General features: G+C 38.9%; 2 protein-coding genes across 2 annotated transcripts in view; one reads left to right on the plus strand and one right to left on the minus strand.

The window, feature by feature from the left end:
• Positions 1-97: 97 nt before the first annotated feature.
• Positions 98-25,725, minus strand: LOC121522239 (uncharacterized protein C7orf57 homolog). The gene is made up of 7 exons (XM_041806391.1): positions 25,466-25,725; positions 11,499-11,605; positions 6,990-7,142; positions 6,798-6,891; positions 5,501-5,621; positions 5,159-5,238; positions 98-623 (listed from the first exon to the last, which is right to left on the minus strand). The coding sequence occupies exons 1-7, from the start codon at positions 25,723-25,725 to the stop codon at positions 515-517; spliced, it is 924 nt and encodes a 307-aa protein (XP_041662325.1). The 3' UTR covers positions 98-514.
• The window catches only part of LOC121522674 (activin receptor type-1-like), a 45,135-nt gene continuing 28,028 nt past the window's right edge, over positions 9,916-27,022 (plus strand). The window contains exon 1 of the mRNA XM_041807257.1: positions 9,916-10,254. The gene's annotated coding sequence lies outside the window, so the exon portion shown is untranslated. The remainder of the gene's footprint in view (positions 10,255-27,022) is intronic.

Genomic DNA, 27,022 nt, shown 5'->3' on the forward strand with positions numbered 1-27,022 from the left:
TTGTTTTCATTAAATTATTAAATTTGTATAACTTAAAGCTGATTTTAAAGATTTATACACACTGCAAAAACTTTAACAAGAGAAGATAGTGCCTTCTTTACCTCAAAAGTGTAGTTAATAAGATATCACAATCATTTTAAACTCAGTTAATCAAAACAGCTGGCATACCAGAAAAAGAAAAACTCAGCAAAAACAACATGAGGCTCAGCATAGGGTAAGAAAACCGGTGTTTGAGGTCAGGATGGCAGCTTTTTCTTTTTGGACATCCTTCTCCAACCACTGGCCATCTTCTAATCTGATGACAGAGTCAGTAACATTCACTGATTTGTTCTGCATCACACTGCGAAGAAGGTCTAATTAATTCTAAATAACTGCAGTTTTAAAGCTTAACACTAACATTTTTATAAATCGTTTTGTGATATGCCATTATTGAAATCTGTAAAATCACTACAACAGCTTGGCTCCATTTGATGTTCACTGTGACCTGAAGAAAGATTGCCACTTACACATTATGCTACTCACTTGACAAATCACTGTTGGCAGTTTTTGGTTTGTCATCTTCGAGGTAGCCAAAGCTCAACAATTTAGACATGTCGACAGGAGCTGGTTTCTTGTCAAAAACTCTGTAAGAACACAACAGATTTAAAATCAAAATGCGGTGAGGACAGAATTTTTCTAATGGAAATAAATCCCAGTGGTGTTATGAAAATTATGTAACTTTTTGTCATGGTTATAGAGGGTGTCTTCAATCAACCGGGGAAGCTATGGTGACTTTAGCGGCTTGCAACATTGCTGATGGACTGTGGGTTCTCTTTACAAAGGTTATACAAACTGCACAGAGTCAACAACTGCTGTTTACATACACAGACAGTCAGGTGTCTCTTTACCTCACTCCAAATGACAAACTCTGAAAAATTAACATGAAAAAATCTCACAGTGAGCTGTTTAAATCTTAATGAAAATAAGGCTAAAAAATATTTTTATTTATATAAAAACATAAAAATAAAACATTATGAGCTTGTTCCAGGAGATTTAAAGCCTCTCTAGTATATTTAAAATCAGAATAGATGATCATTAAGCTGCAATGACCACAATCATTTATTCTTTTATTTAAAGTCAGAATTTAATTTGGCAGTAAATCCACTGCATACTTTGTTGCCGTGCTGCATCACCTGATGTTTACAGTCTTCTCTGCAGGGAGGTATGTATGTATGTACGTGAGGTCACTTTGGGTTTTGACGGGTCTTTGACATTTCAGAAAAGGTACAAGAGACACTGGCAGTGAGCCAAAACAAACAGGTTAAAGTCCAGATTTGTCTAGATGCAGAGTCTGGTGCAAATATGTACAATGATATAGGTTTTGCTTGTTTTGCTGTGTTTCTATTGTTCATACTGACCAGTAAGAGATCCCCTTTTAAGTCATGCTTAATTGTAATGGATAAAGGAAGTTCCCCATCTCTTCATACTGGACTGGAGTGTAACATTATGTGTCTTATGTAATCTGGGTCAAACAAATAACACAGATATCTTCTAACTTAACAGTCTTTCAGTTTAGAATTCATCAGTGCTATCCTGTGTGGAAGTGGAAGGAAAAGAGCGAAACAAGAAGATTTAAGGCAGTAAATTTGTCCACTCTAACTCATAGCAGACATATCATGTAAGCTTCAAATGCTATTTTTGAATTTATTAAAGCGTGAGAGCAGTGTTAATTTTGTCGACTAAAACTATGACCAAAAATGTTTGTCAACAGCCTTTTGTCCATGACAAAAACTAGACTAAGACTAACAAAGATAGATCTGTGATGACTAAATCTGACAAAAACGAAGTTTAGTTTTTGCCAAAATGATTGAAACTAGACCAAAATGTAATCTAGTTTTTGTCCGACTTTCAAAATCCATGATATTTCTCCACTGTGCGTAAATCTGTCAAAATGCAATGCATCTGTATCTATTCTGTCTCTCAGCTGTAGAAAGCAGGGACCCCAGATGTAGCAGAGAGCAGAGAACACACTACCATGACTTGGTACTAAATTTAGGCAAGAGAATAAATGCTTGGACAAAAAGTTCAGAATGAAATGTGAGGACTTTTTATGGACTTAAACTAGTCTAAACTGTTTTAAGTTTTCATCGACTAAAACTAGACTAAAACTAAAAAGGGTGAAAAGACTAAAATGGGACTAAAACTTAAATGCATTTCATTTAAAGACTAAAACTAAAATTAAAAATAAAAAATAGCTGCCAAAATTAACACTGCGTGAGAGAACATCATGTATTTTGCTTCCACCTTAAAATAACAGTTTCATAAAAGAAAAAAAATATTTTAAAACTCTATTTTCAGACATCTTTGAACGTTTTTTTGGATTTTGATATTTTTGTATGCAATTTTTAAAATCTGTCTCTGAGGCAATTACGTTTTATTGGCAATAAAACTAATAACTGCTCATCTCTATTTTCATGGGAATGTTGAATCTGCTTCTGTTCAGTATTTGTTTGGTTGCAGTGGAAGACTGCAGATAATCCACCACCTTCAGACTTGACTGGTACTTGCTTTTGTTCACTGTCAATGCCAAAAACACACACAGGTTGGATTTGTTTTCACAGTGTTAAATGTTTCAGTACCTTTTTTTCTGTGACTGCAATTCCTTTATCTTCCAAACTTGGGTGCTTAGTCTCAATACGACACCAGGGTTTACAAAGCCTCATGCTGTCATTAGTTAGCAGTTTTTGGAAAATTACACGCTGTGGCCATGGAGCACCATCAGAACTAAACTAGGAAAAATTAAACTTTCATTAGTCATGGTCATACATCATTTTTTATGTCTCCTCCTGTGTGTGTGTGTGTGTGTGTGTCTCTCTCTCTCTGCTAAAAATCGATCCATTTTAAACGTACTTGCTGATAGTCTGATTTGCTTTTATGGGTCATAGAGAGGAATTAAGGTTGATTTCAGTCTGTTTCATAACCAGTTGAACACTCCTTGCCTGAGTTTTATTTTAACTGGCACATTTGGCTTTGCCACCAATGATTTAAAGTGGGGCCAGTACAGTCTGTAAAAAGTATTTACCTCCTTGGATATGTTATCCTTTTATTGATGTATAGATCAATCATGGTCAATATGGCTATGCTTTTTTAACAAAAAAAAAAACCCTTAAAGGCCAAAGACAAAACAGATTTCTCCAAGATAATGTCGAGTGACTGCATAGATATTAAACCCTTTTCAAGTGATAGACCAAATTCAACCAAGTTCCTGCCAACTGGTGCTAGTAGTCTCACAATTTGTGAAATGGGGATCACCTGAGTACAGAGAATGTATCTCAATTGATTGTAGTATAAAGAAACTTGGGTCTGGAAGGTCCAGTCACCGGTTAATTAGGGTACTTTCACACTAGGCCCAGCTGATTCAAACAGCGCCATGGCACGATTTCTCCCCCTCCCCTTCCCCCCCAGGCTTGCTTTCAAACTAGCAATATTGAACCGTGCCCAGGCGCACTTGCGTATTTACTCGGTCTGAAACAGCAGGTGGCAGTATGCACGTAGCTGGTTTACAACCCCGCAAAGGAGGAGAAAGAAGAAGAAGATTGTTTTTATTTTGACCCGGCAAAAAGTCCATCCTGCATCCATGGATATTTAAAATCACTTTTAAGATGCCAGCAACGTTGCTTTTCGTATCTGCACATCTACGTGCAGCTCAGAGAATTAAATGGGCTCGCGCTGCAAAGATATAGCAGTTTTTGAGGTGACAGGAGACTTTTTACTGCCTTAGCATCTCCTCTCACTGACTCCAACCTGAGTTCATCTGTAAGGTGAGTCACAGCAGACCATTTATTGACTGGATTCTGATGATTTCCGCTCTTTACTGAGGAAAAATGTGAACAAACTGCCGCGATGTTTAAAGAAGTTTAGCTTTTACGATGATGTCATAAAGCTAATACGACGCTCTGTCCCGTATCCAAGCGCGGTTGCATTCACATCTCATCCGAACTGTGCCAGAGTCCACTTGAATCGTGCCCGAGACCACCTCCCCATGTGGGCCCGGGCCCGGTGCCCGGGCGTGGTTCGTTTGCATTCACACTACCAAAACAAACCGTACTTTGAGCTCAAGTGCACTCGGATCCGGGACCGGGCCCCTAGTGTGAAAGCCATCTTAGTGTTCCTGGTTGCCATTACACCATGAAGATAAAAGAACACGTCTAGCAACTCAGTGAAAGGGTAATTGGAAAGTTAAGTCAGGAGATGGATACAGAAAAATCACGTGAAGCATGAATGTGCAGGTCACAACTTGTCCACGAGAGCGTTTTGGAGTTGTTGGATTGTGTATTTGATGAGTTTGATGAGGGAAAGCAAAAAATACCGTCTGCTTACATAGCTGGTATATCGGTCCCCCCAGATCTAGAAACAGCTTGCACCGACAACTAAAGGAAAGGAACCTATTACTAAGACTATAGGAATTATGGCAATGGGCGAATTTGCCAAAATGTTGAAGTATCCCTTTAAGTGGCAAGAACAGGTTTAGGAGTGGCTAAAACAGGCAGAAAACAATGGTGGAAAGGGTTTAAAATTGACAAAAATAGGTGTTAAATGGCAAAAAAGTGTTAAAATTGGAGGAAAAATTGATGAAAATTGGTTACAATATTCTTTTTTTTAGGGAATCCGGGTATTATTATTCTTGGTATTATTATTGGTATTGTTGATTTTTGACTTGTGCTACACTTTTGTACTTTCTGCAAAAATGTCTCTCTCTTGTTTTACACTAATGTTTCTTCTTTTGATATTTTTTTACATTCAGTTTAATATTTATATTTTTATATATTTTTACACTAAATGCTTACTGTAACACCATGGGCCCTTGAGAAACGCAATTTCAGTCCTCTGTATGTGTCACACATATTGCAGAATTGACAATAAAGCTACCTTGAACCTTGAAGGGGACCCCCTCTCAGTGTCTTGCAACCCCCAAGAGGGTCCCAACCCCAAGGTTGAGAACCACTGCTGTAGAGCATTTGAGATTACTGATATGCTTTGACATAATAAGATAATTTAGTAAGACTAAATATAGAGTGTGTTTTTGGGAATTGCAGTGTGACAATCTGCTACACTAGTCACTCATAGTGAATAAAATAAAAATGAGCAACAGCACCATCTTGTGGCCGTGTGTACTCACATCCTCCTAAACTTGCTGGTCTCATGGAATTGACTGGATGCCTGCAATTCCTCCATCTCACTGTTTTGTGCATTGTTGTTCTGCAGAGGAGGAAGATATAACAGTTTGTGATGGTTTTTTTGTTAGTATTATATAGCAAAAAATGCCCTTTTTCATCACTAGCCTAAACTTGGCAGCATGCTCTTATTTAGCCCATGATCTAAATGAAATGCATTTCAAACACTCTCTGTTTGCACAGGGTCAAAACAGACTTCAGCAACACAAACGATTGAAAAAATGTTAATTTGAAGGCTTGTGTGGCTAAATTACTTTCTACAATGACTCAGGCGTTTCTGTATTTACCTTCTCTTTGCCACTGCTGCTGTTATCATCCCTCTCCCAGGCTGACATATTGTCAGTCCCAAAAGGGGGCTCTAGCGGTTGAAAAGCTGCAGGGTTTTTCTTCTCTGCACTGTTAATTAGACTGTTGGAGAAAAACAATATAGGGATATGAAAAGTATCCTTTGCTTAATGATGGCTGGATTATAAAATGAAGGATAAACAGTAAAAATGGGTGGTAATTATTTCAGTTGCTGTTTTTCTTCTATTCAAAAACACTTAAAAAAGCGTGCTGAAATTGCTTTAAAAGCAATGCTGTAACACAGGGGTGTCAAACTTAATCACAGCAGGGACCGGAATCTGAATTTAGGTTTAACCTGAGGGCCTAACAGGGTCAATTTTAGACCAAAATCTGTCAACCGTGTTTTCACAGGTAATGAATTATAGGGAAAATTAAACAGTGATAATAAAGGATTTGAAGATTTCTTTAAAAAGTCAAAATGATTAAATACCACAGCATCAATTTTACTGTGTATCCATGTCAAATAAATGCTAAATAAATAAATAAATGAGTTAAAGGCTCAAAATCTGAGATAAAAAATCAACATATAAGTCCTAAAGGTCAAAATACAAAATTAAAAGTCAAAATAAGATTTTAAAAGGCAAATTTATGAGATAGAGACTTAAAATCATGAGTTTGACGTTCAAGATATGAGATAAATACAAAATCAAGAGTTTAAAAAGGTAAAAATATGGGATAAAAAGTCAAATTTAGGAGTTTAAAAGGTCACAGTATGACTTGAAATGAAAAATTGTGAACCTATAAGGTCACAATATGAGAGACAAGGTCAAAATGATGAATTTAAAAGGTCATAATATGAAATAAAAAGTTGAAATCCTAAGTTTGGTTCATAATCTTGAGATGCAAAATGAAAATATGAAATGAAAACACAAATGAATGTCTTTCCATCATTCCTGACTATTTCTACTCTCTACTTTTTCAGATTTTTATGACTTAACAGGGTTTTTTTTAATCTTCAAGGTTAAATTTACATTTCTATACTGGAGGAAATCTGCAGATCTTATTCAGGTAAGCCACTTCTAATTAAAATATAAAAAAGATCTTGCGGGCCGGGTAAAACTGCACCGTGGGCCGCATTTGGCCCCTGGGCCTTGACTTTGACACCCTTACTGTAACAGATTCTTATTACCCAAACCTGCAGTATCAGATGCGGGTAGTGGTATAATATTGGCAGCAAGTAGTAGTGGTAGTAGTTCTACAAGTCAGAATGCCTGATGGTTAGAGACAAATGTCTTGCACCTTGGGTCATCGATGCCTCCTGCTGCAGAGAACCAGTCAGATGGTTTGTATGATTTAGGTGTAGCAGCAACTGTGTCCTCATGCCACAAAAGTCCTGTTGAAGAAGGATAAAAGAAAGTGAATAAATGGGTGCAAAGCACATTAGTAAGTCAGAAAGACATATGTTGAAACAAGGTGACAGAATGGATTTACCCTTGTGCCCTCCTTGTTTTGCAAGCTTGATATAGTCAGAATCACTGTCCAAGACCCCAACCCTCCGCCCCCGAGCCCTCTCCTCATGCAGGCTGCTGATGCTTGGGGACAGTCCAGGGATCTGGGAGATGTGGCCATTTGTGCCATGCTGACCTGTTTCACACATGTAATGTTATGACAGAGACAAATACAGTGGAGAAGGTCAAAACAAATGTAAGATTTGTATTCATAACTTAATCTGAGCTTCACTGTCACATAGGCTAATCCACGCCAATTATAACCAGCATCTTCAATTATATAGCATCTTCCCACCAGGGTCCAGCTGAAAGTCTCTTACAGTAAAATATTAGTTGTTGTACTTGCCAGACTGTGTCGTTTGCAGATCGTTACTCATGGCACTTGTGGGTTTTCTAGTAGAAATGGAAACAAATCCCCGTACAATGTCAACACTTTAAAGTTAGTTATAAGTTATTTCCCTGACGTATCGTTAGCGAGTCAGCTAGCACTACTTTAACCTACCCGTTGGATGCCGTAAATTGAGCATAACTATAACTGACGCCACAAATATGTCTTAAGAGAATATACAGGTTCTAAGAGTACGACAGCAAAACATTCTCTTACAAAAGTTCTGAATGCTGACTTACACTGAGTTCATTTTTGAAGTAGCCTGGAAGAACAAACTGCTGCGCCTGAAGCAATGACTCTGTTTGGATACTGTGAAGGGTTGCCATGGAAATGGTTTTTAAACTGCACCCGGAGTGCAGCTGCTTGCAGTGATGAGTGGGGGCGGAGGGATACAGTAACGGTTAGCTAGTTATTTGGTCAGTGAGTTAATTAGTGGGTTTTCTGGTACGTTAGTTCGCTTTTCGATATGGTGTTTAATACCGTAGCTTATTTTGATAAGTTAGCTGTTGAACGGCCGTTGAAAATAATGAAAAAATTAGCTCACTAAACGTGAACGAAATAAATCTATTTGAGCGCTGCAAATACACAATGTAGGCTCTATGTCCCGCGGGCCTAGCTAAAGTAACTAGTTAGCTTTGACTTACTACATTCAAAATAGTTCCCATCAAAATCTTTAGTGAATCTTTGCAGTGTTACTCTATGTAGGAACTTTGATATTGTAGGAATATATTTTCTTTATTTCAATTTAAAAATCAAACTTCAGCTATATAAAATGTGTATCTTTGAAAGGGCAACGCCGCGTGAGCAACACGGTCTTCATAACATCCATGTGTGTTAGAGAAAAAAGCCCATAAAGTTTTTATGTTCTTGTAGCAGCCTTGGATGTAGGCGGTTCATTATCCACAATTAGCCATTTGTGAATCAAAAGGACTTTTAAACAGGCTTTTGAAGCATATAGCCCGTAGGTCCATGCAAAGAGTTATTGCTGTGTAATTAGATGTCCCTTTTTATGCAAATACAGCCCTTTGGGGAGATATTCAGTAGTATTATCAGAATAATTTCAGTGTAGAATCACTGCTTGTCTCTGTAATTACTTTTAGTCCGGCCTATCTCAAACAGTGTTTTTCACTGAGACTGACTGTTCCAGGGTTTCACTCTATTAATGAAACAGGCTAGAAATAATTTTATGGAAAGATTTTTTTCACTAGAATAAGTAGTAGGGAACATGAACAGACCTCTTTTATTATATTAAAAAAAACTGACTCTCAGGAATAATAATTCAGGAGAATTTCTCTCTGTTAAGCGTGCATGTCCATGTCAAAACATGTACATTATTTTAACTGACTGATAAATGTCCAAGAGCGTGGACCACTCTCTCCCAGAATGCTGAGTAGGGAACATGCGCAGAGCAAAGGAAAGAGCAGTGGTCCTTTAATTACTGCGCACGTCAAGTTGAATGAAGGCAAGAAATCTGTAACAGGAAATGCCTGCCTGTACTTCAGCGTAAAACAGTACACTGCAAGGAAAGTTTTCAAAGTATGCATTTTATAATATTTTCTTGATATTTTTTTATGTTTTGAATCTTTTACATATACTTGAATTTTAAGTATGTTTACAAAAGAAGAAAGAACAACATGCAAGCTGTTAATAAGTCCACAATCTATTAGGCATTTAGTAAAAGCTCTGTTCTTTAAGGTACTTTATACCTGTGTGTTCAGTATGATATATGAACATTGTTACTGTTTATTGTACACTGATGACTACATTTTTGATACAAGGATGGACATTTTCATCTTAACAACAAAATGTGTCTACTTGTAAAATATTTAGTATTTCTCTGTATTTATCGACAGCTCAGGGCAGGGCAATTTTACATCACCTAACAGACAATGGACCAAATTGCCCAAGAGATTGTTTTGGAAACTTTGTAATTCAGTTTTGTGCTGAAATATTGCATATTTCCTAATAAAAAAATAGTATTTATATAAATATATTGTATTTTCCCAGATGGGGGAAACATGTAGCCTACTTTTAGTTGAAATCATAGACTTATTTTTCAGTGATCCAGTACTTTTGTAAAGGTAGCAATGCCAAAATGTGTAAGCTTGAAACTTGTAAAACTTGCAAAGTATAAATCTTTTATTTTCACATAGTATACTGTACAAATATTTCATTAGATTACTACAACAGACTGATTCATGCAGCCTTAATACATATTAAGTCTACCAAGGTGGGCGTTCTAATAAAAAAATCAGAATTTTGAGTAAATTATGTTTGGGTCAGTGAAAACTAACTCACTACTTACCCAGCAATTTATAAAGTTGTGGATTTTTCGATCAGTACCCTTTTGAGTAACATTTACAATGTATTATTTTGGGTTTCTTCAAAATAATCTGACATTGTTTAACCTCGATGAATAACCAAAACTGTTCAGATCAAGGGAACACTCGTTGCTTTATTTTGAAATGTCCAACCGGAACTTCCCAGAAACGCTCGTGAAACTTGGCGCTGTTTAATTACAGTGAGTTGTTGCAAGGTAACTTCCTCCTCCAATCCTAGCTTTTTTTCCTTCGTGGAGTGCGAGTTGTGAAGCCCAGGCAGTGCAAATGTGGGAAGAGGGACATTACAAAATGTATTTTTATTTTTTCTCCTCCTTGACTGCTAACATCGAGTGAATTCGTCACTTTTTTTCTCCAACGAGCGGATGACGGACGATAATGTTGGCGTCATGTAGGCTCCGCTTTACAGACTTTGGAAAACAAATCGGGTATTGTCGGTGAATTCTCGGGAGATGGCAGAATAGTTCGACCTGCGCCAGACACCGAGCCATCATACAGCACTTTGAAAAATTACCCGCAAGGTAAGTGTTATCGTAAATAATCTTATTTCAACCGAACTTTTATATTCCTGTCTGCGTTGTAACGTAAGTGTGGACATTTTGGTGGACGTTGAGAAGTTAGCTGACTCGTAAGAAAATGTTTCGTGACGTGCTTCTCCCAAGGAATCCTGTCTCCCTCCCTGTTTTCTTCCAAATATCTTGGCGTGTTTTTATCACATTCTGAAGCCTCTTCAGCCAAAAAACTACAGCTAACAGTGGTTAAACAAAAGTAAAGTACCATTAACCCCACTCGGTGAAACGTTTCTGAGGGACCGCGTCATAGCGTAGAGATGGTTTGAGGTGATAAACGGTGATGAGTTCAGGGACAAAACGTCCAAATTAAACGTCTTCGGTCCACTATGGCGACTTTTCACGTTGCACAATCACATCAGGCTCACAACGTCGCGACTGGTTGTGACTTTGTTAGGAGTTTTTGTCATGCTAACAGTCTTTGGGAGGGTCGTTCCTGCTTGATCGTGTGTCTCATCATCCCCCGCTGAGCTCTTTTAACATCACAATCACAGCACAGGAGGGGGGGGAGAGCCAAAAACACAGACGGACACCCAGCATTGTTTACAGTGGCTGCAATTTTGAACCTATTGACTGCATCTGAACACTAAAACACCCCAAATATAGTTCATTTAAAAAATGGAAGGCGCCTGATTGACTGATTTTGCCTCCTTATGACCAACAAGACCACACAGACAACGGTAGATGTGTTTGACAATGCAGGAAAGTGAGGTACAAAGCCAGTAAACCTGCTCAAGAGAAGGTGCAAACTTCATTACAAAGGTGTCAACTCTAGCTGGAGACATTCAGAGATGATTGTGCAGATTAAAGGAAGTGTGAATGGGGATGTCTCACACTCAAGTGTTGCTCCTCAGAATCAACTCTCTGCCTGGATCCTTCCTCTAACTAAATTACATTCCCACATACTAATCAGGATTTCTTCTCTCATAGCCTGAATGTCTGGGGAGTGCTTGCTTGTGCATTTGTTTCCCTCAAGTCAAGCTCTTCTTAATTGCAGTGCATTCAGTTGACCACACTTTAATGTATGTACATAACAGTCTGACCGCTGAGGCTGCTGTCTAGCATGGAAGACTGTTTAATCAATATGAACTGACCTCTTGAAATATATTTAAACATTAATGACCCCACAAGTTGAAGCGTCTTGAGTTGAGGTTAGTGTTGATCTGGAGAATGTAACCCCATAGCTGACCAGTCACTGATGCCGGACCTCTTGGTGGGCGCCTGCTGTTCTCCGGGGTCTTGTGTCATGGAGTCTGGCTGATAGTGGTCAGATAACGGGACGTCAGGCAGTCTGGGCTGAGATCTGGCTCAACAGCAGGGGACCTCGAGGGATCCTGTTCTCAAGCACCATTGTCAGAACTTTCTTCAATCGCCTTATCTCTACAACAATGTTATTGTTTGCTTTAAATGCCGCTGTCTTTGTGTAATGGCCTTTCTTGGTAACTCAGCCAGCTTTTAAGTTATCTGAACTAAGAGTGGAGTCCCAAATGCTAGGGTGAGAAGTAAAGTGTGTCTCAAAATCTGACAAAATATATTATGATACAGTATGATAGATGGTAGGGTTGCACAATGAATCCTAGTTTTATCATCATCCCCACATGGAGTTTCAAGAATCATGATGCAAGAGTAGCCGGAATCACAGTACATACAGTCAGGGATGCACAACATTGGATTTTCTCCATAATATTTGTGTTATAAGAACCACTGGGAGTAGTCATAAGTAACATGGATTCAGAGAAATCTGTTTAGATCAGTGTATTAAAATATCAGCATTGATTTTTTTTTTATATCTGGTTATAATGCTTGGTGGTAATTATGTTGTTGTTGATAGTGAGTAGTAAGAGAATAAAGTGATTCTCTTAACTTATAGATACCTCAGGGTTAGTCAGTACATTTGTATTATTGGTAAAGCTTGGTTAAGCTTGTCTAGTGCTTTTCGAGGCACAGAGCCCATTTACTCCACATTCACACACTGATAGCAGAGGTTGCTGTGGAGAATTGGCCATCAGTATTAGCTAATCCCATTCAGTTACATTAGGGATGCACAATATTATCAACCTGATATTGGCAGATTTGAAAATTTCTGCCAATATTTACAGTGCTTAACAAATTTATTAGACCACCACCCAAAGTAAGGTTTATGCCACAACTGCCCTAAATTAACAGCATCTGTAATTACCAAAATCATTTTTTATGTTTCTGCAATGGTTAATACACCAATATGTAGAAGCTCTTTAACCCAACTTATATTTTTAATGCTAAAATATAATTATTGTTATTCATGAATTTTCAAATTTACTGATTTACAAAAAAAACGTATTATTTCTTCATTGATATGTCAAATTAAAGTTATTTACTTGCATTCCTGAACAGAAAAATGAGTTTTAGTGCTTGAATGTTATGCTTGATTCATTTCTGACTTCTCAGAGAAGCCTAGTGAGCCGGCTCAAATTTGGGTGAATTCAGTTTGAAATTCCTCATTCCTGTTCAAAATGGTAAAACGTGGAGAGCTCACTGAAAATGAAAGAGTCCACATTAAAGCACTTCATGATGCTGGATGGTCTTTGAGACAAATGTGACAGGTGGTCTAATAAATTTGTTAAGCACTGTACATCTAATATTTTGGCCTTGAATATCCACATAAATGAACTGTAAAATTTGGCCATGTATACTGATAAATGAGTGGAGTTTTAGGCTGGACCAACAGACCTAGTATCTAAGGTGAGATCTTTATATTCATTAATCCTCATTCTTTAAACTTTAAAGTGTGTTTTAAGAAGGAAAAGGTTTCTGTTTTTCATCCTCAAACCTTAAATTGTGTTCGAGGGGCTGAATTTTTAGTTATGTAATATATATTTGAATATCGGTATTGATATCAGTATCAGCTAGAATGAATCTGTAAATATCGGGTATCTGCAAAAATCCAACATTGTGCATCCCTAATTTACATCCATACACATTTACACGCCACTGATGAAGCAGAGGGAGCAAATTCAGTTAAGTGTCTTGCCCAAGGACAATCATTGCAGGAGCTTGGGATCAAACCCACAGCCTTTTGGCTGTCTCTACCCACTCATCCACAGCTGGTGAATTCTTTAAGTCTCACGGCAATAGCCTTGTAATTTAAGACAAACCAAATGAACTCATGCACCACTGAAAGGATAAGTACTCAGTGAAGAAATCCCTAACCCCAATTCTGCCCTTGGCTGCCACAGCTCAACCATGTAGGACTGGTGGGCCCCTCTTCTCTGGTGTGTTGTGTCCAATTAGTCCCAGGACATCTCAGGATTAAGGATGTCCTGAGTATCTATTTCTGTATTCGGCTAAATGCTCATTTAAATTTTGTTTAACCAACTAGTCTAAAGAGGAGAAAATCCCTAGAAAACAGTTTAATTCCTAACAGGGTCATAATGTCAGCAGGTATGATGTTAGCCTGATAAACTCTCTACAGCAAGGCTAATATTACAAGCTAGCTCCTCCAGCCTTCGTTCCTCCTTGCAGATTAATATTGTGCTTTGATATGTGGCCCATTTTCACTTCGGGTGGAAGTTACACCTGAGTTCAACCCTCGACAGCCAATGTACCACTTTATGTCTATTTACCACTGTAAAAACTGTGATACCGCGCTGTTCCTACCACATGCTGACCGCTAAGCCACCGCTGAGCTTCTCGTGTTTACATCTGTGAAGTGCCAGGCATGAAGGCAACGGCCACTAACTGGAGCTACAGAGGCCTCTAGTGACAGGAGGTTTGTTACAGTTTAAAAGAGCATTATAGACGGGGATTTCAAGCTTGTGTTTATAAAAATGATGGGTAGTTTGTTTAACTGACTCGTAAATCCTGTTTTGGCTAATTCAATAAAGGAATTAAACTGTTTTAGCGCACATCCCTACTCAGGATGGCAGGACAGTGAGCCTTAGTGTCCCAGAGACACTCCTCTCCATGCTAGCTCCACTATACTGACACTCAGACCTTCTGTCTCTTAACTGAAGTCCATCCATCACTGCCCAAACGGCCGTAGATTCTTGCCTTATGTGGCCATTGTTTCCTTTGTTGGTTGAGCTTTTTTTCTGGGTACGTTAAATATGATTAGAAGTTTGACAAACATTGCATTTTGCTCATTAAAAATTGCCATTAGCTTAAAAAGATGGCATCCAATACACTTACAGTCCTTTACAAAGCTATGCTTGATTTAGTTATGGTGAAAAATTAACTCTCTCAGGTGAAAACCTAAAAATAAACAATCTATCGAGAAAGTCACAATTTTCTGTTGATGAAAGAACGTGTGTTTACTATTCTTTAAGTTCCTGTTGGGAGCTTTTGGTTAACATTGATTTTGATGCCCTTTGTGGACAAAATGGCACCTTTAATTTCTTTGCAGGTTAGATTCTGTATTTGTCTAAGGAGAGTCTCTTATAATAAATCACATCCTGCTTCCTTTAAAAGTCGAAATGTATGACTGAGCTATGAAATGTATGGTTGTATGATTGACTAGAACTCCTCAATAGCAGTAACAGACATTTAAAATTACTGTTCAGAAATGACCTGTCTTGTTGTTGGTGGTTTTGTTTGCTTTTGTAGGTCATAAAGAGGCATCAGTTTCACTCTGTTTCAAGAATAGCTAAGGAACTGTAAGTCAGACTGAGGTACTTCCAATTTAAAATGTTAATATATCCTTTAGAGCAGTGATACTCAACGTGTGGCTGTTTTGTGGTTATTTGTGGCTCTTCATGTCTTAATTTGAAATATTATTCCCCAGAAAACCTTAGAAAAGGGAAACTTTGACCTCAGAAACTAATCACGTTAATCAGTTTGATTTCCAGACTTATTACAGGAGGCATAATTGTCAAATTTATTTTCCCTTTTATCAAACTTTTGCCTTTTTCACAATTTTTGCCACTTTTCACCCAATTAAGCTAACTTTGCTATTAAATACCATTTCTCTCCCCCTACTTCTTTCCCAATTTTTGCAAATTTTCACTTTTTTGGGCCACTTTTTGCCCATTTAAACTGTCTTCTCCATTAAATACCACTTGTTTACTCTTTTTGCCCATTTTTGCAACTCCTTTTAGCCACTTTTATCCCATTTTTGGCCCTTTTCATCATTTATTGCTCATTTAAGCTACATTTTGCCATTAAATACCACCTGTTTCCAATTTTTTTGCCCATTTTTGCCACTGTTTTGCCACTTTTTTTCCCATTTTGCCTCTTTCACCATTTTTTCACCACTTTCCACCCATTTAAATGACCCTTTTCTATTGTATACCACTTGTTTCCTCTTTTTTGCCCATTTTTGCAACTTTTTTAGCCACTTTTATCCAATTTTTGCCCCTTTTCCCCATTTTTTGACCATTTGAGCTACATTTTGCCATTAAATACCACTTTTTTTTCTCACTTTTTTGCCCTATTTTGCTGCTCTAGACTGCTTTTTTGCCCATTTCAGTCACTTTTATCTCATACTTTGCCACATCTTTGCTTTTTCTGGACCATTTCTGCCACCTTTACCTTATTTTATGGCTACTTCAAACCATTAGACCACTTTAATTGTGGCTCTTGCAAAGGTCTTTTTCAACAGTCTGGGTCTTTGGTTGAGCGGGGTTGAGTAACACTGCTTTAGACTGTCCTTTTTGTCTTTTGGAAATCTACAGAGAAATTACTTCAGCTCTTGGGAAATGGTCATAGCCATTTTTTAAAAACTTTTTCATTTTGCAGACTTGCTGCTTAATCAGAAAAGAAACTTTCCATCAGATTAACTGAAGCTGAAAATAATCACGAGATGCTGCAGCTCTGCTTTGAACAAACTTTTGGAAATAAGACCCTTTGATCCTAATCTGAAAGTTTTGCCTCTCCCACGCAGGCCTCATTCAAGTTTTCTCCTCTCCTGAATCCATTGGCTGCAGACATTAGCTCACACTGCTGTAGTGGTTCTTTTTCGGTGGACGTTAAGTGTATAATTTGCCAATGGAGGTCTTAGCATTTCAGAAAGAATGAAGCGAGTGTGAGGAAGGGTGGGGGTTTGTGCGGGGTAGGGGGGGGCTCTGATAGCAATCAGTTCTCCATGCACAGTAATTTGGCCGTCAAAAGCAGCTGGCAGTTTGGGTTGGAACAATATGCAAGCTCCCAAAAAACCCTGAGAGAGTGTTTTAGGGCTGGGGGAGGGATGGTGTGGAATCAGGTTACACAGTCTGTCATTAAGAAGAGAAGCGCAGTTATGAGACCAAGATAGACTGCTTCAAGTCTGAGCAAGAAGAGTCTAAGGCTCATTGCTCTTATGTGGGTGGGGAGAAACGAATTGGGGGGGGTGAAAACCGCACGTCTGCCTGTGTGGGAATGCAGGTGAAAAGGGGTGACTGACAGAGAGAAAGAGGGCAAGGCTGAGGCTATCTCAGAGAGGTGACTTATCTGTGCTATCTTGTCCAGATCTCTGCGTGCTTTCTGTGTGGGTGCATGTGCTGCTATGTGTGTATATGCTGACTTACACCAGAAAGTTTGACTAACAACAAACCTGGCATGAGATGAGGCTGCAGAGGAATACAGCATGTGGGTTGAATTTCACTTCTGCTCTGTGCTTGTGTCCAGCTTTTTTTTTTTTTTTTAAGAGAAGGGGCTCTCTGTCTGCAGTGTTATTTTTAGTCAAAAAAATCCTTGAGCCTTTTAATAATCATCAGCCTTATGTAGCCCAAACATATCATGATGAGAGGAGCTGTCTGGGACTCGCGGGCACTGCAGTCTCAGCATGACACGGGAAGTTAGAGAGGGGGGGAGACACTGAGATAAAAGGAGCGCCTGTGCATGTGCTAGATTTTTGTCGTTGTCGTCTTCTGGTGGCTCTGCACAGACGTATTGATTCTCTTCTTCTCTCTTTAGACATGGGACCAGTGGAGACAGAGAGAAGGGAGACACTGTCTGCACAGATGCTCACACACATAGATCTGCAGAACCCTCTCTCTCGCTCTCGTTCTACGCTAACCCCAGACTGCACCGGAGACAGTCTGCAATACACATTTTATGAGCCCTTCACTCGCCTCAATGCTCTTGTCTTATCGCTCAGCTGTTAGTGGGGAAAGTTATGGCTTTGTTTTTCTTGCTCCCTCTTCTCTCTGATCTCATTCCCAGTCTTAAGAGCGGGCTCTTATTCGGCGGGGGCACTCCGTCTACGAATTGCAAATAATTTATGTTTGATCTCAGGGGTCATTGGGTCATAAATAGAGTAGTTGGGCTATTTTGGTCGTACTTCAACTTCTTAAACAGTAGAACTGATTGATTCACAGGAGTCTACGCCTACTCATTGAGCCAAAATGGAGCCATCTATGCTTGTGTGTTTCTTTTTTAACTTGCAGGTCAGGCGGGGCAACATGGCTAAAATCAGCATTACATAACACTATGCAACTATTTTAGCTATGTCTTCTTTTACATGCAATGATATTGGAACACAAATCACAGTTTAGTGTTATCTACATTAAGTCGAGGCTGAAACAGCCAAAAGTTTTCAGTATAAATTCAGTCTGAAGTTAATTTTCTAATTGAACTGATAAAAGCAACTTGTAAAATTTCCCTTAATTTTCAGCCAGAGAGCATAAGATAACTCAGAGTATAATTAAATGATAATAATTACATTTAGAGATCTGAAACGAATGCATTTTGGGTATTTTTGCTTCATGCATGAGTCTGCTAACTACTTAAGTTCTGTAGATACTTTTCCTTATAGTAATTGAGTTTATCTACATTTTCCAAACTTTTTGAATGCATACCATAGGGAAAAGGACAGCATTTTAAATGCATCACATTTCATTTTCTCTGTAAATAAATACCTGATTTTTTAAAATGCATTTCAATATTCAATACCCCAAATTCTCATTGCTGTCAAGTTTTTACATGTTCTTTTTATTAAGCCGATATAGTACTCTCTATCATCTCTAAGTAGTTTGTATAAGAACTAGTTCCAGTCAGGCCTGCCCATGAGTTGTCTGGGCCTCTGACAGACCCAGAGAACGGGCTCTCTCCAGTTGGGATTTATTGATCATATCAATGTATGTGTTAGATCGGTTGCACTGGTGCTAATCTTGGTGCCACTTTTCAACCAATGTTTGCCACTTCCTGCATATTGTTGCCACAGTTAACATATTGTTGCCACTATTTGTCCCGCTACACCACTTTTTATGCCAATCTTAACTGGTTTTAAATATTTTCATGCCCATTTTTCCCGCTATAAATGACGGCTGGGCAATTAATAGAAAATTAGATTAAATTGCAATATAATCTGCTGCAATTTTTAAATCGCAGAATGTGCAGTATTTCTTTAAACTAAAATTTGTGTCAAAATAGCAGTTTAATTTTTTTTTTTTGCAGCAGCAGCAGCAGAGATGTTATGCATGACTGATCATGCAATCATCCGCAGGCAACGTTTTTCATGTAATAGTTTACAAAACCCTTCTTTTTTAATGTTTTTCTTATGAAATATGAGAACGACAGAGAAGATATAACTCCCTTTAACAGGGTTAAGGTTAGGGTTCTATCCAATTTGCAGCATGAGTCAAGTTCATCACAAATAGATATTTTTCAAAATTTTCAGCTCTAGTTTTATCTAATATTATGTTGGTTATAAAATAGAATGATTTATTGCTTGTAAGGAACTTAAGAAATAATTGCACATCAAATTGCACTTGCACTGTTGGGTTAAAACAATTGCTATTAGATTATTTTCCCAAATTGTTCAGCCCTACTGCGAATCACATTTTCCCAGTTGTAAAGTAGGGGTGCACCAATTGCAATTTTCTGGCCGATCACCAATCACTGATCTTTAAAAAGCCTGACCTGCTGATTCCGATTTTGGCCGATACCAATTTTTTTTTATAACTGACAGCATACACCTTCAATGTTCCAATCTTATTTTATTGAATAACATTGAACAATACCTGTGAAACAATACAAACTTGTTGTTTTAACTGCACATGAGGTAGTTCTTTCAAATATAAATGAAAAGTTTAAAGCATTTATGTCCAAACTACTAAATTATATCAGTTCCTTTAGTCTTTCATTTTTCACATTTTACTGGGTAGAGGCATGTGAAACCGATCTTATCCACCGATCTTATTTGCAAGGATTGGCCGATCGCCGATCTCCTAAAATTAAGGAAATCGATACTTTAACCTCTCTTTTGCCTGCTTTTGCCACTTGAAACCATCGTTTTTGTCACTTTCTGCCTCCTAGTGCCTCTGTTCACCATTTTGCTACTTTTTAATCCCATTTCACCACCTTTTTAGCCCACTTTTCCTCTTTTAACCCCTTTTTTGCCACTTTTCAATGCTAGTTCACCACCTTTTCTGCCCATTTCACTACTTTTATTGCCCCTTTTGCCACTTTTAACCCATTTTGATTATGTTTTTAAGAAATGGGGTTTACATTTTGAAGAAAGCCATGTACTACAGCATAGATAGATAAGACAAGCATTTGTTTTGATAACAGTGCTTATTATTCAGGTCAAAAAATGGTTACCATAGCTTAATTTTACCATTGACCATGATATTTCTGACCTCCATGGACCCACAGTTTCACAAGGCCTCAGTAAGCAACCCCTTATAGGCGGCCATGGTTGCAGCTCTGTGTTCTTGTTAACACTGTAGCGGTGAAACCAAGGGGATCTACAAGAGGTACATCTTGTTTTTTTGTCTTTAATGTTTAAATCAGGTCTAAATGACAATTTAAACTCTGTCCAGTTTTTCCACATGGTTCTAGATTTGTCAGGCTCCAGTCCAAGATAAAAGGTCAACTTTTCCATGGTGCATATGGCTAGCAGTCCTCCACCGTGGGTGCCTCAGTTCTTTGGCTGTTTTGCTTGCAGTGAACAAGATCCTCCATACATATTTGTTTGCAGTGCCTTTTATTCCCACTGATTTTTATCTTTAATACCTATTCTATACATTGATACATTGTATTTTAAAACTCCTGGCACTTTGAGGCTATGTCTCGTTTGTTGAGCCCTGTGGATCTGTCTCTACATATGAACGTAACGTTTCCTGGAAAAAATTCCAGCCCTTCCTCACTTTAAATGCTTCACATGTATCTCACAATGAAGCTCTTCTTTTCAGACACTTACCCCACAACAGGTTTGACAGAAAAATATCAAATAACACAGAAGAAATAAACAGTCCTCCTGTTAATGGTTGCATTTACTTTCATAGATTATATGAGATTCGTGTGTATGAATTTCAGTCTTCACCTTACGCTGAAACTCCCCACAGGGGCTTTAAATGTAGCACGCTGGCCTTTTCTTTAGGAGTGACTCCTCACCAGAAGGTCAGAAAACTCCCGGCTGTAAAGTCTGCATTGGCAGCAGGATGTAACGGCCTTGTGTGTAGTGCTGCAGACAGATTCATTGTTTTGTAGCGAGCTGTTTGCTGACTGATTATCATCACAGTAGTGAATGGTTTGGTTGACGTTTGTGGGTCACACAGCATGGGTTAGTATCATATTGGCCGTCTGACTCTTTTAACCTCAGGTCAAGCCTCAGAGTGAAAACTAAATTCTCACTGAGCTCTGAGCAGCTGGTGGAACATCTCTTTTGTCTGTTTGCCTCCTTTAAGAGAAGAAAAATGTGTTTTAAAAGGTGTAGTGTGATACAAATCAAGGTGTCCTTTCAGAAAAGTATTGCTTTGGTGCAGTGAACTTTGTGAGACGTCCTTTGGAGCGGAGAGTGTTTGTGCATTCCTCTGTCAGCAAACACGACCGACATTAAGACTGTGTTTGAACTGGCTGTTTCAGATGTTTTGATGGCTGTGAGAAAATGGATGTCTAATTGCTATGGTGACCGTTACGTAGAAGACTTGTTAACAGTGTCTTCACAGAACTGTTAAACCTTTTTAAGTTGTATCCCACAAGACTTCAAACAACCTAAAAGCCATGGGAAAAAAGCTTCAAGAATACAAAAGCATCTTCTACCTTCTGTGTTGAAATGAATTTTTTTTGGTTTGTCCATGCTGGCCGTGTTGTGATTAACTTGTTTCTCACAGTTCTGTGCTTCTTTGTCTTGTCCTAACCGACATTGTCGTGGAAGTTCACCAGGAAACGAAGGAGGTTGTGATTGCTACGTGTGTCAGATTGGTGTTTTTGGTGCAGCGGTGAAAGGAAGGGTGGGACTACACCAGGAAGACAAGGTGACTATTGTCTCTGATTCCATTTGATCCGCGCTGAACACACGGTGTGGGTACACCCTGGATTATACTGTATCCAAGGAACTAAAACCTGCAAAGATTTTTACCTGCAACAGCAAATGTAGGGGTGAGAATCAATCATAAATGACAAGGGGCGTTTGGTTGTGTTTGTGAGATACTTTAGAGCCCTAAGAGATGTGTCTTTTCTATAACCTTACAAAGCAGATGGAAACGCCTGTTTCCGTGTTTCTCACTGGCAAGTCCATCTTGCAAAGCTCCCGTCTGAACAATTTGGGCCTGGTTAGAAAGGGATAGGACCAATCAGCAACGAGGGGCAGTACTTTCAGGTGCGGTGAAGTTGTGATGTAAGCAAGCAGCAACAAGAGATGGGTGCAGATATTGGGGAAGACATTAGCGTGGATGGGTGAAACAAATCCATCTGGCATGTCAGGTTATCTTGTCTAGGGATGAGTATTAAAACCCGGTACCAACATGGTAGCAGTACCAACTGATACCTACCATACTGGATTAGGGCTGGGCAATTAATCGCAAATTAGATTAAATCACTACTAAAACGATGCTATTTTACACGCCAGATGGATTTGTTTTACTCATCCATCTGGAAAACCTTCCATAGACTGTGTTTGGGAAAGGGCAGAGCCTTTGACAATAAACTTGGAGGGTGATTGGATGAATGTTCTGTCACATCTTTACAGGCCAATCAAAGCAACAAAACATGTGACATAGCCACGACCGAGGAGTAAACTCCATAGAGAACTGCACAACACGAGCCAGGCGACTGTAGACGTCAGCACACACATTTTTGAAAGGAAAACAACTCACTGCTGTTCTTTGTTCTTCTTTAACAAAGAAATGTTGTGAAGTTCCGATAAAACTTGCGCTTTAGCAGCGTCCACGCTAATCTCTTCTACCATAATTGCACCGGCCTCTTGTCGCTGCTTGCTTACTCCGCCGCACCCGAAAGTACTGCCCCTCGACGCTGATTGGTCCTGTCACTTTCAGATGGGAGCTTTTCAAGATGGATTCGCCAGTGAGAAACACAGAAATGGGCGTATCCATCTGCTTTGCAAGGTTAACTGGTACCTATTAGTACCAGATTTCAAACCAATTCAGTCTAGATGAAAGCATCCTAGACCACCTCTGTATGCAATCTGAGCTACTTGATAACAAACCATTTTCAATACACACTGGGGCACGTCCATACAAAGAATTAAGAGTAACATCCTGGTATCCAAAGGCCCAAATTGGATATAAATCCCTGTCATTGCATCGTATAAATAGGGCTTCGGTATAAGATTCAGGGTATCAAGGAAAGATCCATGTTTCATGGTTACATCTGACAAGGTCACAGCATAAAATATTTAAATGCTGCATCACACATGAAACTGTATCTTCATAGGATATCCTTTTATATAAAATCAGAATGCATCGCCCTAAAGAAGTCTGTATCTTAAGTGTGAATTGCTTTGGCAAATTTGGTTTCCATTAAACAATGTTTTGATGAGTTGGAACCTGCCAGCACACCTACTGCTACTTTCAAGCCAAGCTGGACCACAAAAAAATGTGTGAGGTATTCACTAAAGCGTTGGTGATTTCATGGCAATGTTAGCGTTTCCTTTACAAAATAATGTGCTAATTGTTTCAAGAAAAGATTTCTTATATAACAAGCATAACATCTCTTTAGATATCTGCTGAATAAGAAGCAAATATTCAGGAAATGTGACCCTCGTCTACCTGCCCAGTTGGTTCATCCAAAGACAACCTGTGACAGGGCAATACCCTAAAAACTTTGATCACCACATCGACCTATAAAGAGCTTTTAATGCTGCCTGTTCCAAACTTGTGATATTAAAGTCTTTTTCCTCCGGACCTACATTTCATCAAAGATTCACAACACACTTCAAAGTTAAAATCGTACGTCCTGACACAGATGTGGGGCAGGATTTTATTAGATTTCTCCTGCAGCGTGTGGCATGCAATGAACCCGCAAGATCACGGTTATCCCACAGTGTGCAGAGATGTCAGTGGTTTGCCTCCAGGTGTTTTGAAGATGACAGATTTTTCAAGTTGAATGCATGCATTTCCTCAGGTATATAAGATAGTATATGGAATCCAAAGGGCTCTTTGCTGAAACATTCTGACACTGACTTTTGCGATGCAGATGTAAGGTTGTCTCTCCTGAAATAGAAGTATTCCTTTAATCCTGAACAGATGTTTGGACTGTCGGTGTACAGCCTTGTATTGTATATGCCAGTGTTACTCAACCCTGCTCAACCAAAGAGCCAAATTGTTGAAAAATACCTTTGCAAGAGCCACAGTCTAAGTGGTGAAAAGTGGCTAAACGACTTGAAGTAGCAATAAAAATAAGTTAAAGGTGGCATAAATAGTCAAAAGGGGTAAAAAATGAGAGAAAAATTACTAAAATGGGCAAAAAGCAGTCAAGAGTGGTAAAATAGGGCAAAAAAAGAGGAAACAAGTGGTATATAATCACAAAAGGTAGCTTATATGGGCAAAAATTGTGAAAAAAATGGTGAAAAGGAGCCAAAATGGGATAAAAGTGGTTGAAAGAATGGTAAAAAAAAAAGAGAGAAAAGTGACTTAAATGGGCAAAAAGCAGTTAAGAGTGGCAAAATAGGACAAAAAAGAGGAAACAAGTGGTATTCAATGATAAAAGGTAACTGAAATTGATGAAATACGATGAAAAAATGGTGAAAAGAAGCAAAAATGGTCCAAAAGCAGCAAAAAGGTGGCAGAAGACAAGAGAAAAATGACAAAAATGGGAGAAAAGCAGTCAAGAGTGGCATAAATGGGCAAAAAATTGGAAACAAGTGGTATTAAATTACAAAAGGTAGCTTTAATGGGCAAAAATAGTGAAGAAATGGTGAAAATGGGTCAAATGGGATAAAAGTGGCGAAAATGGGGAAAAAGTATCAAAAAGAAATGGCAAAAATGGGCAAAAAATTGGGAAAAAAAGGTGGTATATAATGGCAAAGGACGCCTAATTAGGTGAAAGTGACAAAACGGGCAAAAATGGGATTAATGTGGCACCAAAAGGAATACATGCGACAATTAAGTTTGACAATTAAAGCCTTCTGTATAAGTTTGGGAAACAAACTGATTAATGTGACTAATTTCTGAGGTCAAAGTTTCCCTTTTCTAAGGTTTTCTAAGTAGTAATATTTCAAATCAATAAATAAAAGAGCCACAAATAATCACAAAAGAGCCACCTGTTGAGTATCACTTGTGTAAGTCTGTCCTCCTATACCAGCCATCATGTTTTGTTTTTTTTTTTTTTGCCTCAAATATTCATATTTTCCAGACTTTTGGAGACCATAAGCTCTCAACTGGACCTAACAATTTGAAGTCATGCAACTGTTGTTTTCAACTTGATAAATTAACCCATTGAGAGATTTCTGTTAAACAGTTCGGTTAAACAGCTCAGCTCTCAGTCCCCACACCCTGCAGAGGAGCAGCAGACAACACTGATTTTTACCATGAAACTGCCTCGGTCGGTGTGTTACCGCTATTAGTCACTGGGTTGGTTTGTTTTGGAGGAGAGGAGACCTCTGCGGATAATATGGCTTCAGATCAAAAACCTCATGAACAATGACTGAACAATTTGTGGCTTTTAAAGTTTACACCCATCTGTGCTGTTGCTCTGGTATTGCTCTGTGTACAGTGATGCAGCTAAAAACCAAACATGCAGGGATTTGAAAGACTAAGTGCGAGTTCACTTGGGGTTTTTGAGACTGATGATTAGAAGTGTGGTCTTGCAGGGGCCGGCTCTGCTCATAACCCACTAAATCAAAGTGTGTTTATTCCATTAGCTTTGTTTTAGTCATCCCTGGTGTTGTGTTTGACTGTAGGCAGATTCTGTTTTTCAGACTGGGCTAAATGTGTTGATTTGCTGAGCTGTAGTGTGAATATGAATGTGGGCTGCTGCAGAGAGGAGGACTTTTCGCCCTCAGGTCTGTATTAACACCCACATGCACCTAGGAGCGAACCATCTGTGTGTCCCTGACGGCGTGCTGACTCGCTGGCTGTCTGAGTCTGGGTCTGGGGACGGGAACAGGGACACGTACATAGCAGGCTCCGCATTGCCCCAATCTCCTCCACTCGCTCCTTCCCTTGCGCGCCCTGCAGTTTTGCTGCAGTTCTCCTCGGTGCCCGGGCTATTTGTGCCATGGTAACTGTGCCAGCCTGCCAGCTCAGACACAGATTCCACCCCTCGTCTCTCCCTCTTTGCCAGCATGATGACTCAGCAGCTCCTGCAGGGCCTCCTGCCTCCTCCCTCCTCAACCTCAGTGATACACCACTGCTCATCAGACAAAGTAGTGTTTTGTCATCCTCTCCTTCGTCATGACCTGAATATGAAACAGACCAAAATAAAAAAAAGCACCCAAGCAGACTAAAAGGTTTTGTTTGTTGTTGAAGCCATTTCAAAAAATCACTTTGAAAATGTCATGGAGAGACCCAAACAGGGATGAAATATTAGATTTAACAGGACAAGTGAAGATGGAGCATCATAAGCTCTAATGAGTACCACCCCCTTAAATGTATTTAAACCAACATAACTGTCTGCATGTGTCTCTCTCTTTGGCTTCAGCCAGATAAATAACAGCGTTTGAGTGGCATGTTTAATCATCTCCATCTAATCACGTTAAGCTCTACTCAACTTCTTTAAGCAGCGCTTATGGAGATGGCCCTCTGGAGTGGGATCACTGGAAAGAGTCAGGAGGAAAGTGTGGCGTCATAAATGGGAGCCTTGATATGTAGGATCACTTTCAGGTCCCTCTAGCAGCACTAACGTACTTCTCTCTGGGCCAAGTCTGTTCCACTATTCCTCTCTGGGTTGTGCATACTTTGGCTGCCTTGTGTAGAGCTCAATGTGGTTTCTGTGTTTCCAGGGGGAAGGTCAGTGCTTACGCATCTCACAGGCATCGATATCATCAAATAGAATACCTGTGGTGGGATAAATATTTAGGTTAATTACCTAGGTGAAAGGGTAAAAGAATATGAAAGTATCAATTTAAAGATTTAAACTGCCTCAAGAGTCTTACTAAGGAAATGGGACCGGTTATTAGCAAAGGAAGACAATACAAATCAGATGTAGAAGTACTGATGCTGCACAATGGCACCTTTTATGCAAACCTGTAAATGCAGCAATGCAATGCAATTCATGACATACATTTATCTTACTGCTGGTACCATGTACCGATGTTTTGTTGCAAGAAATAAAAGATGTCCCTGCTAATTGTATTCACAGTAACAGACAGCAAGGTAAAAGAAGATGAAAACTGCAAAATAATGGCACTCAATTGCAGTAATAAATACATTTATTTTCTTGGATTAATCAGATACTATGATTGTATGATTTGCATAACGTACCGTTATACCAGAATGTTAGCATTACCATTATGACAGGTCATGAATTGCTAACTGTTTTGTCAGTTACTTTTTGATTCCCACCTTAAATGCAAACATGCATTTGGTAAAGTGGAAGCAGTCTTCACTAGGGCTGAACGATTTTTGAAATAATCTAATTGCGA

This window comes from Cheilinus undulatus, linkage group 15 (genome assembly GCF_018320785.1).
Source record: "Cheilinus undulatus linkage group 15, ASM1832078v1, whole genome shotgun sequence".
Taxonomy (NCBI): Eukaryota; Metazoa; Chordata; class Actinopteri; order Labriformes; family Labridae; genus Cheilinus; species Cheilinus undulatus.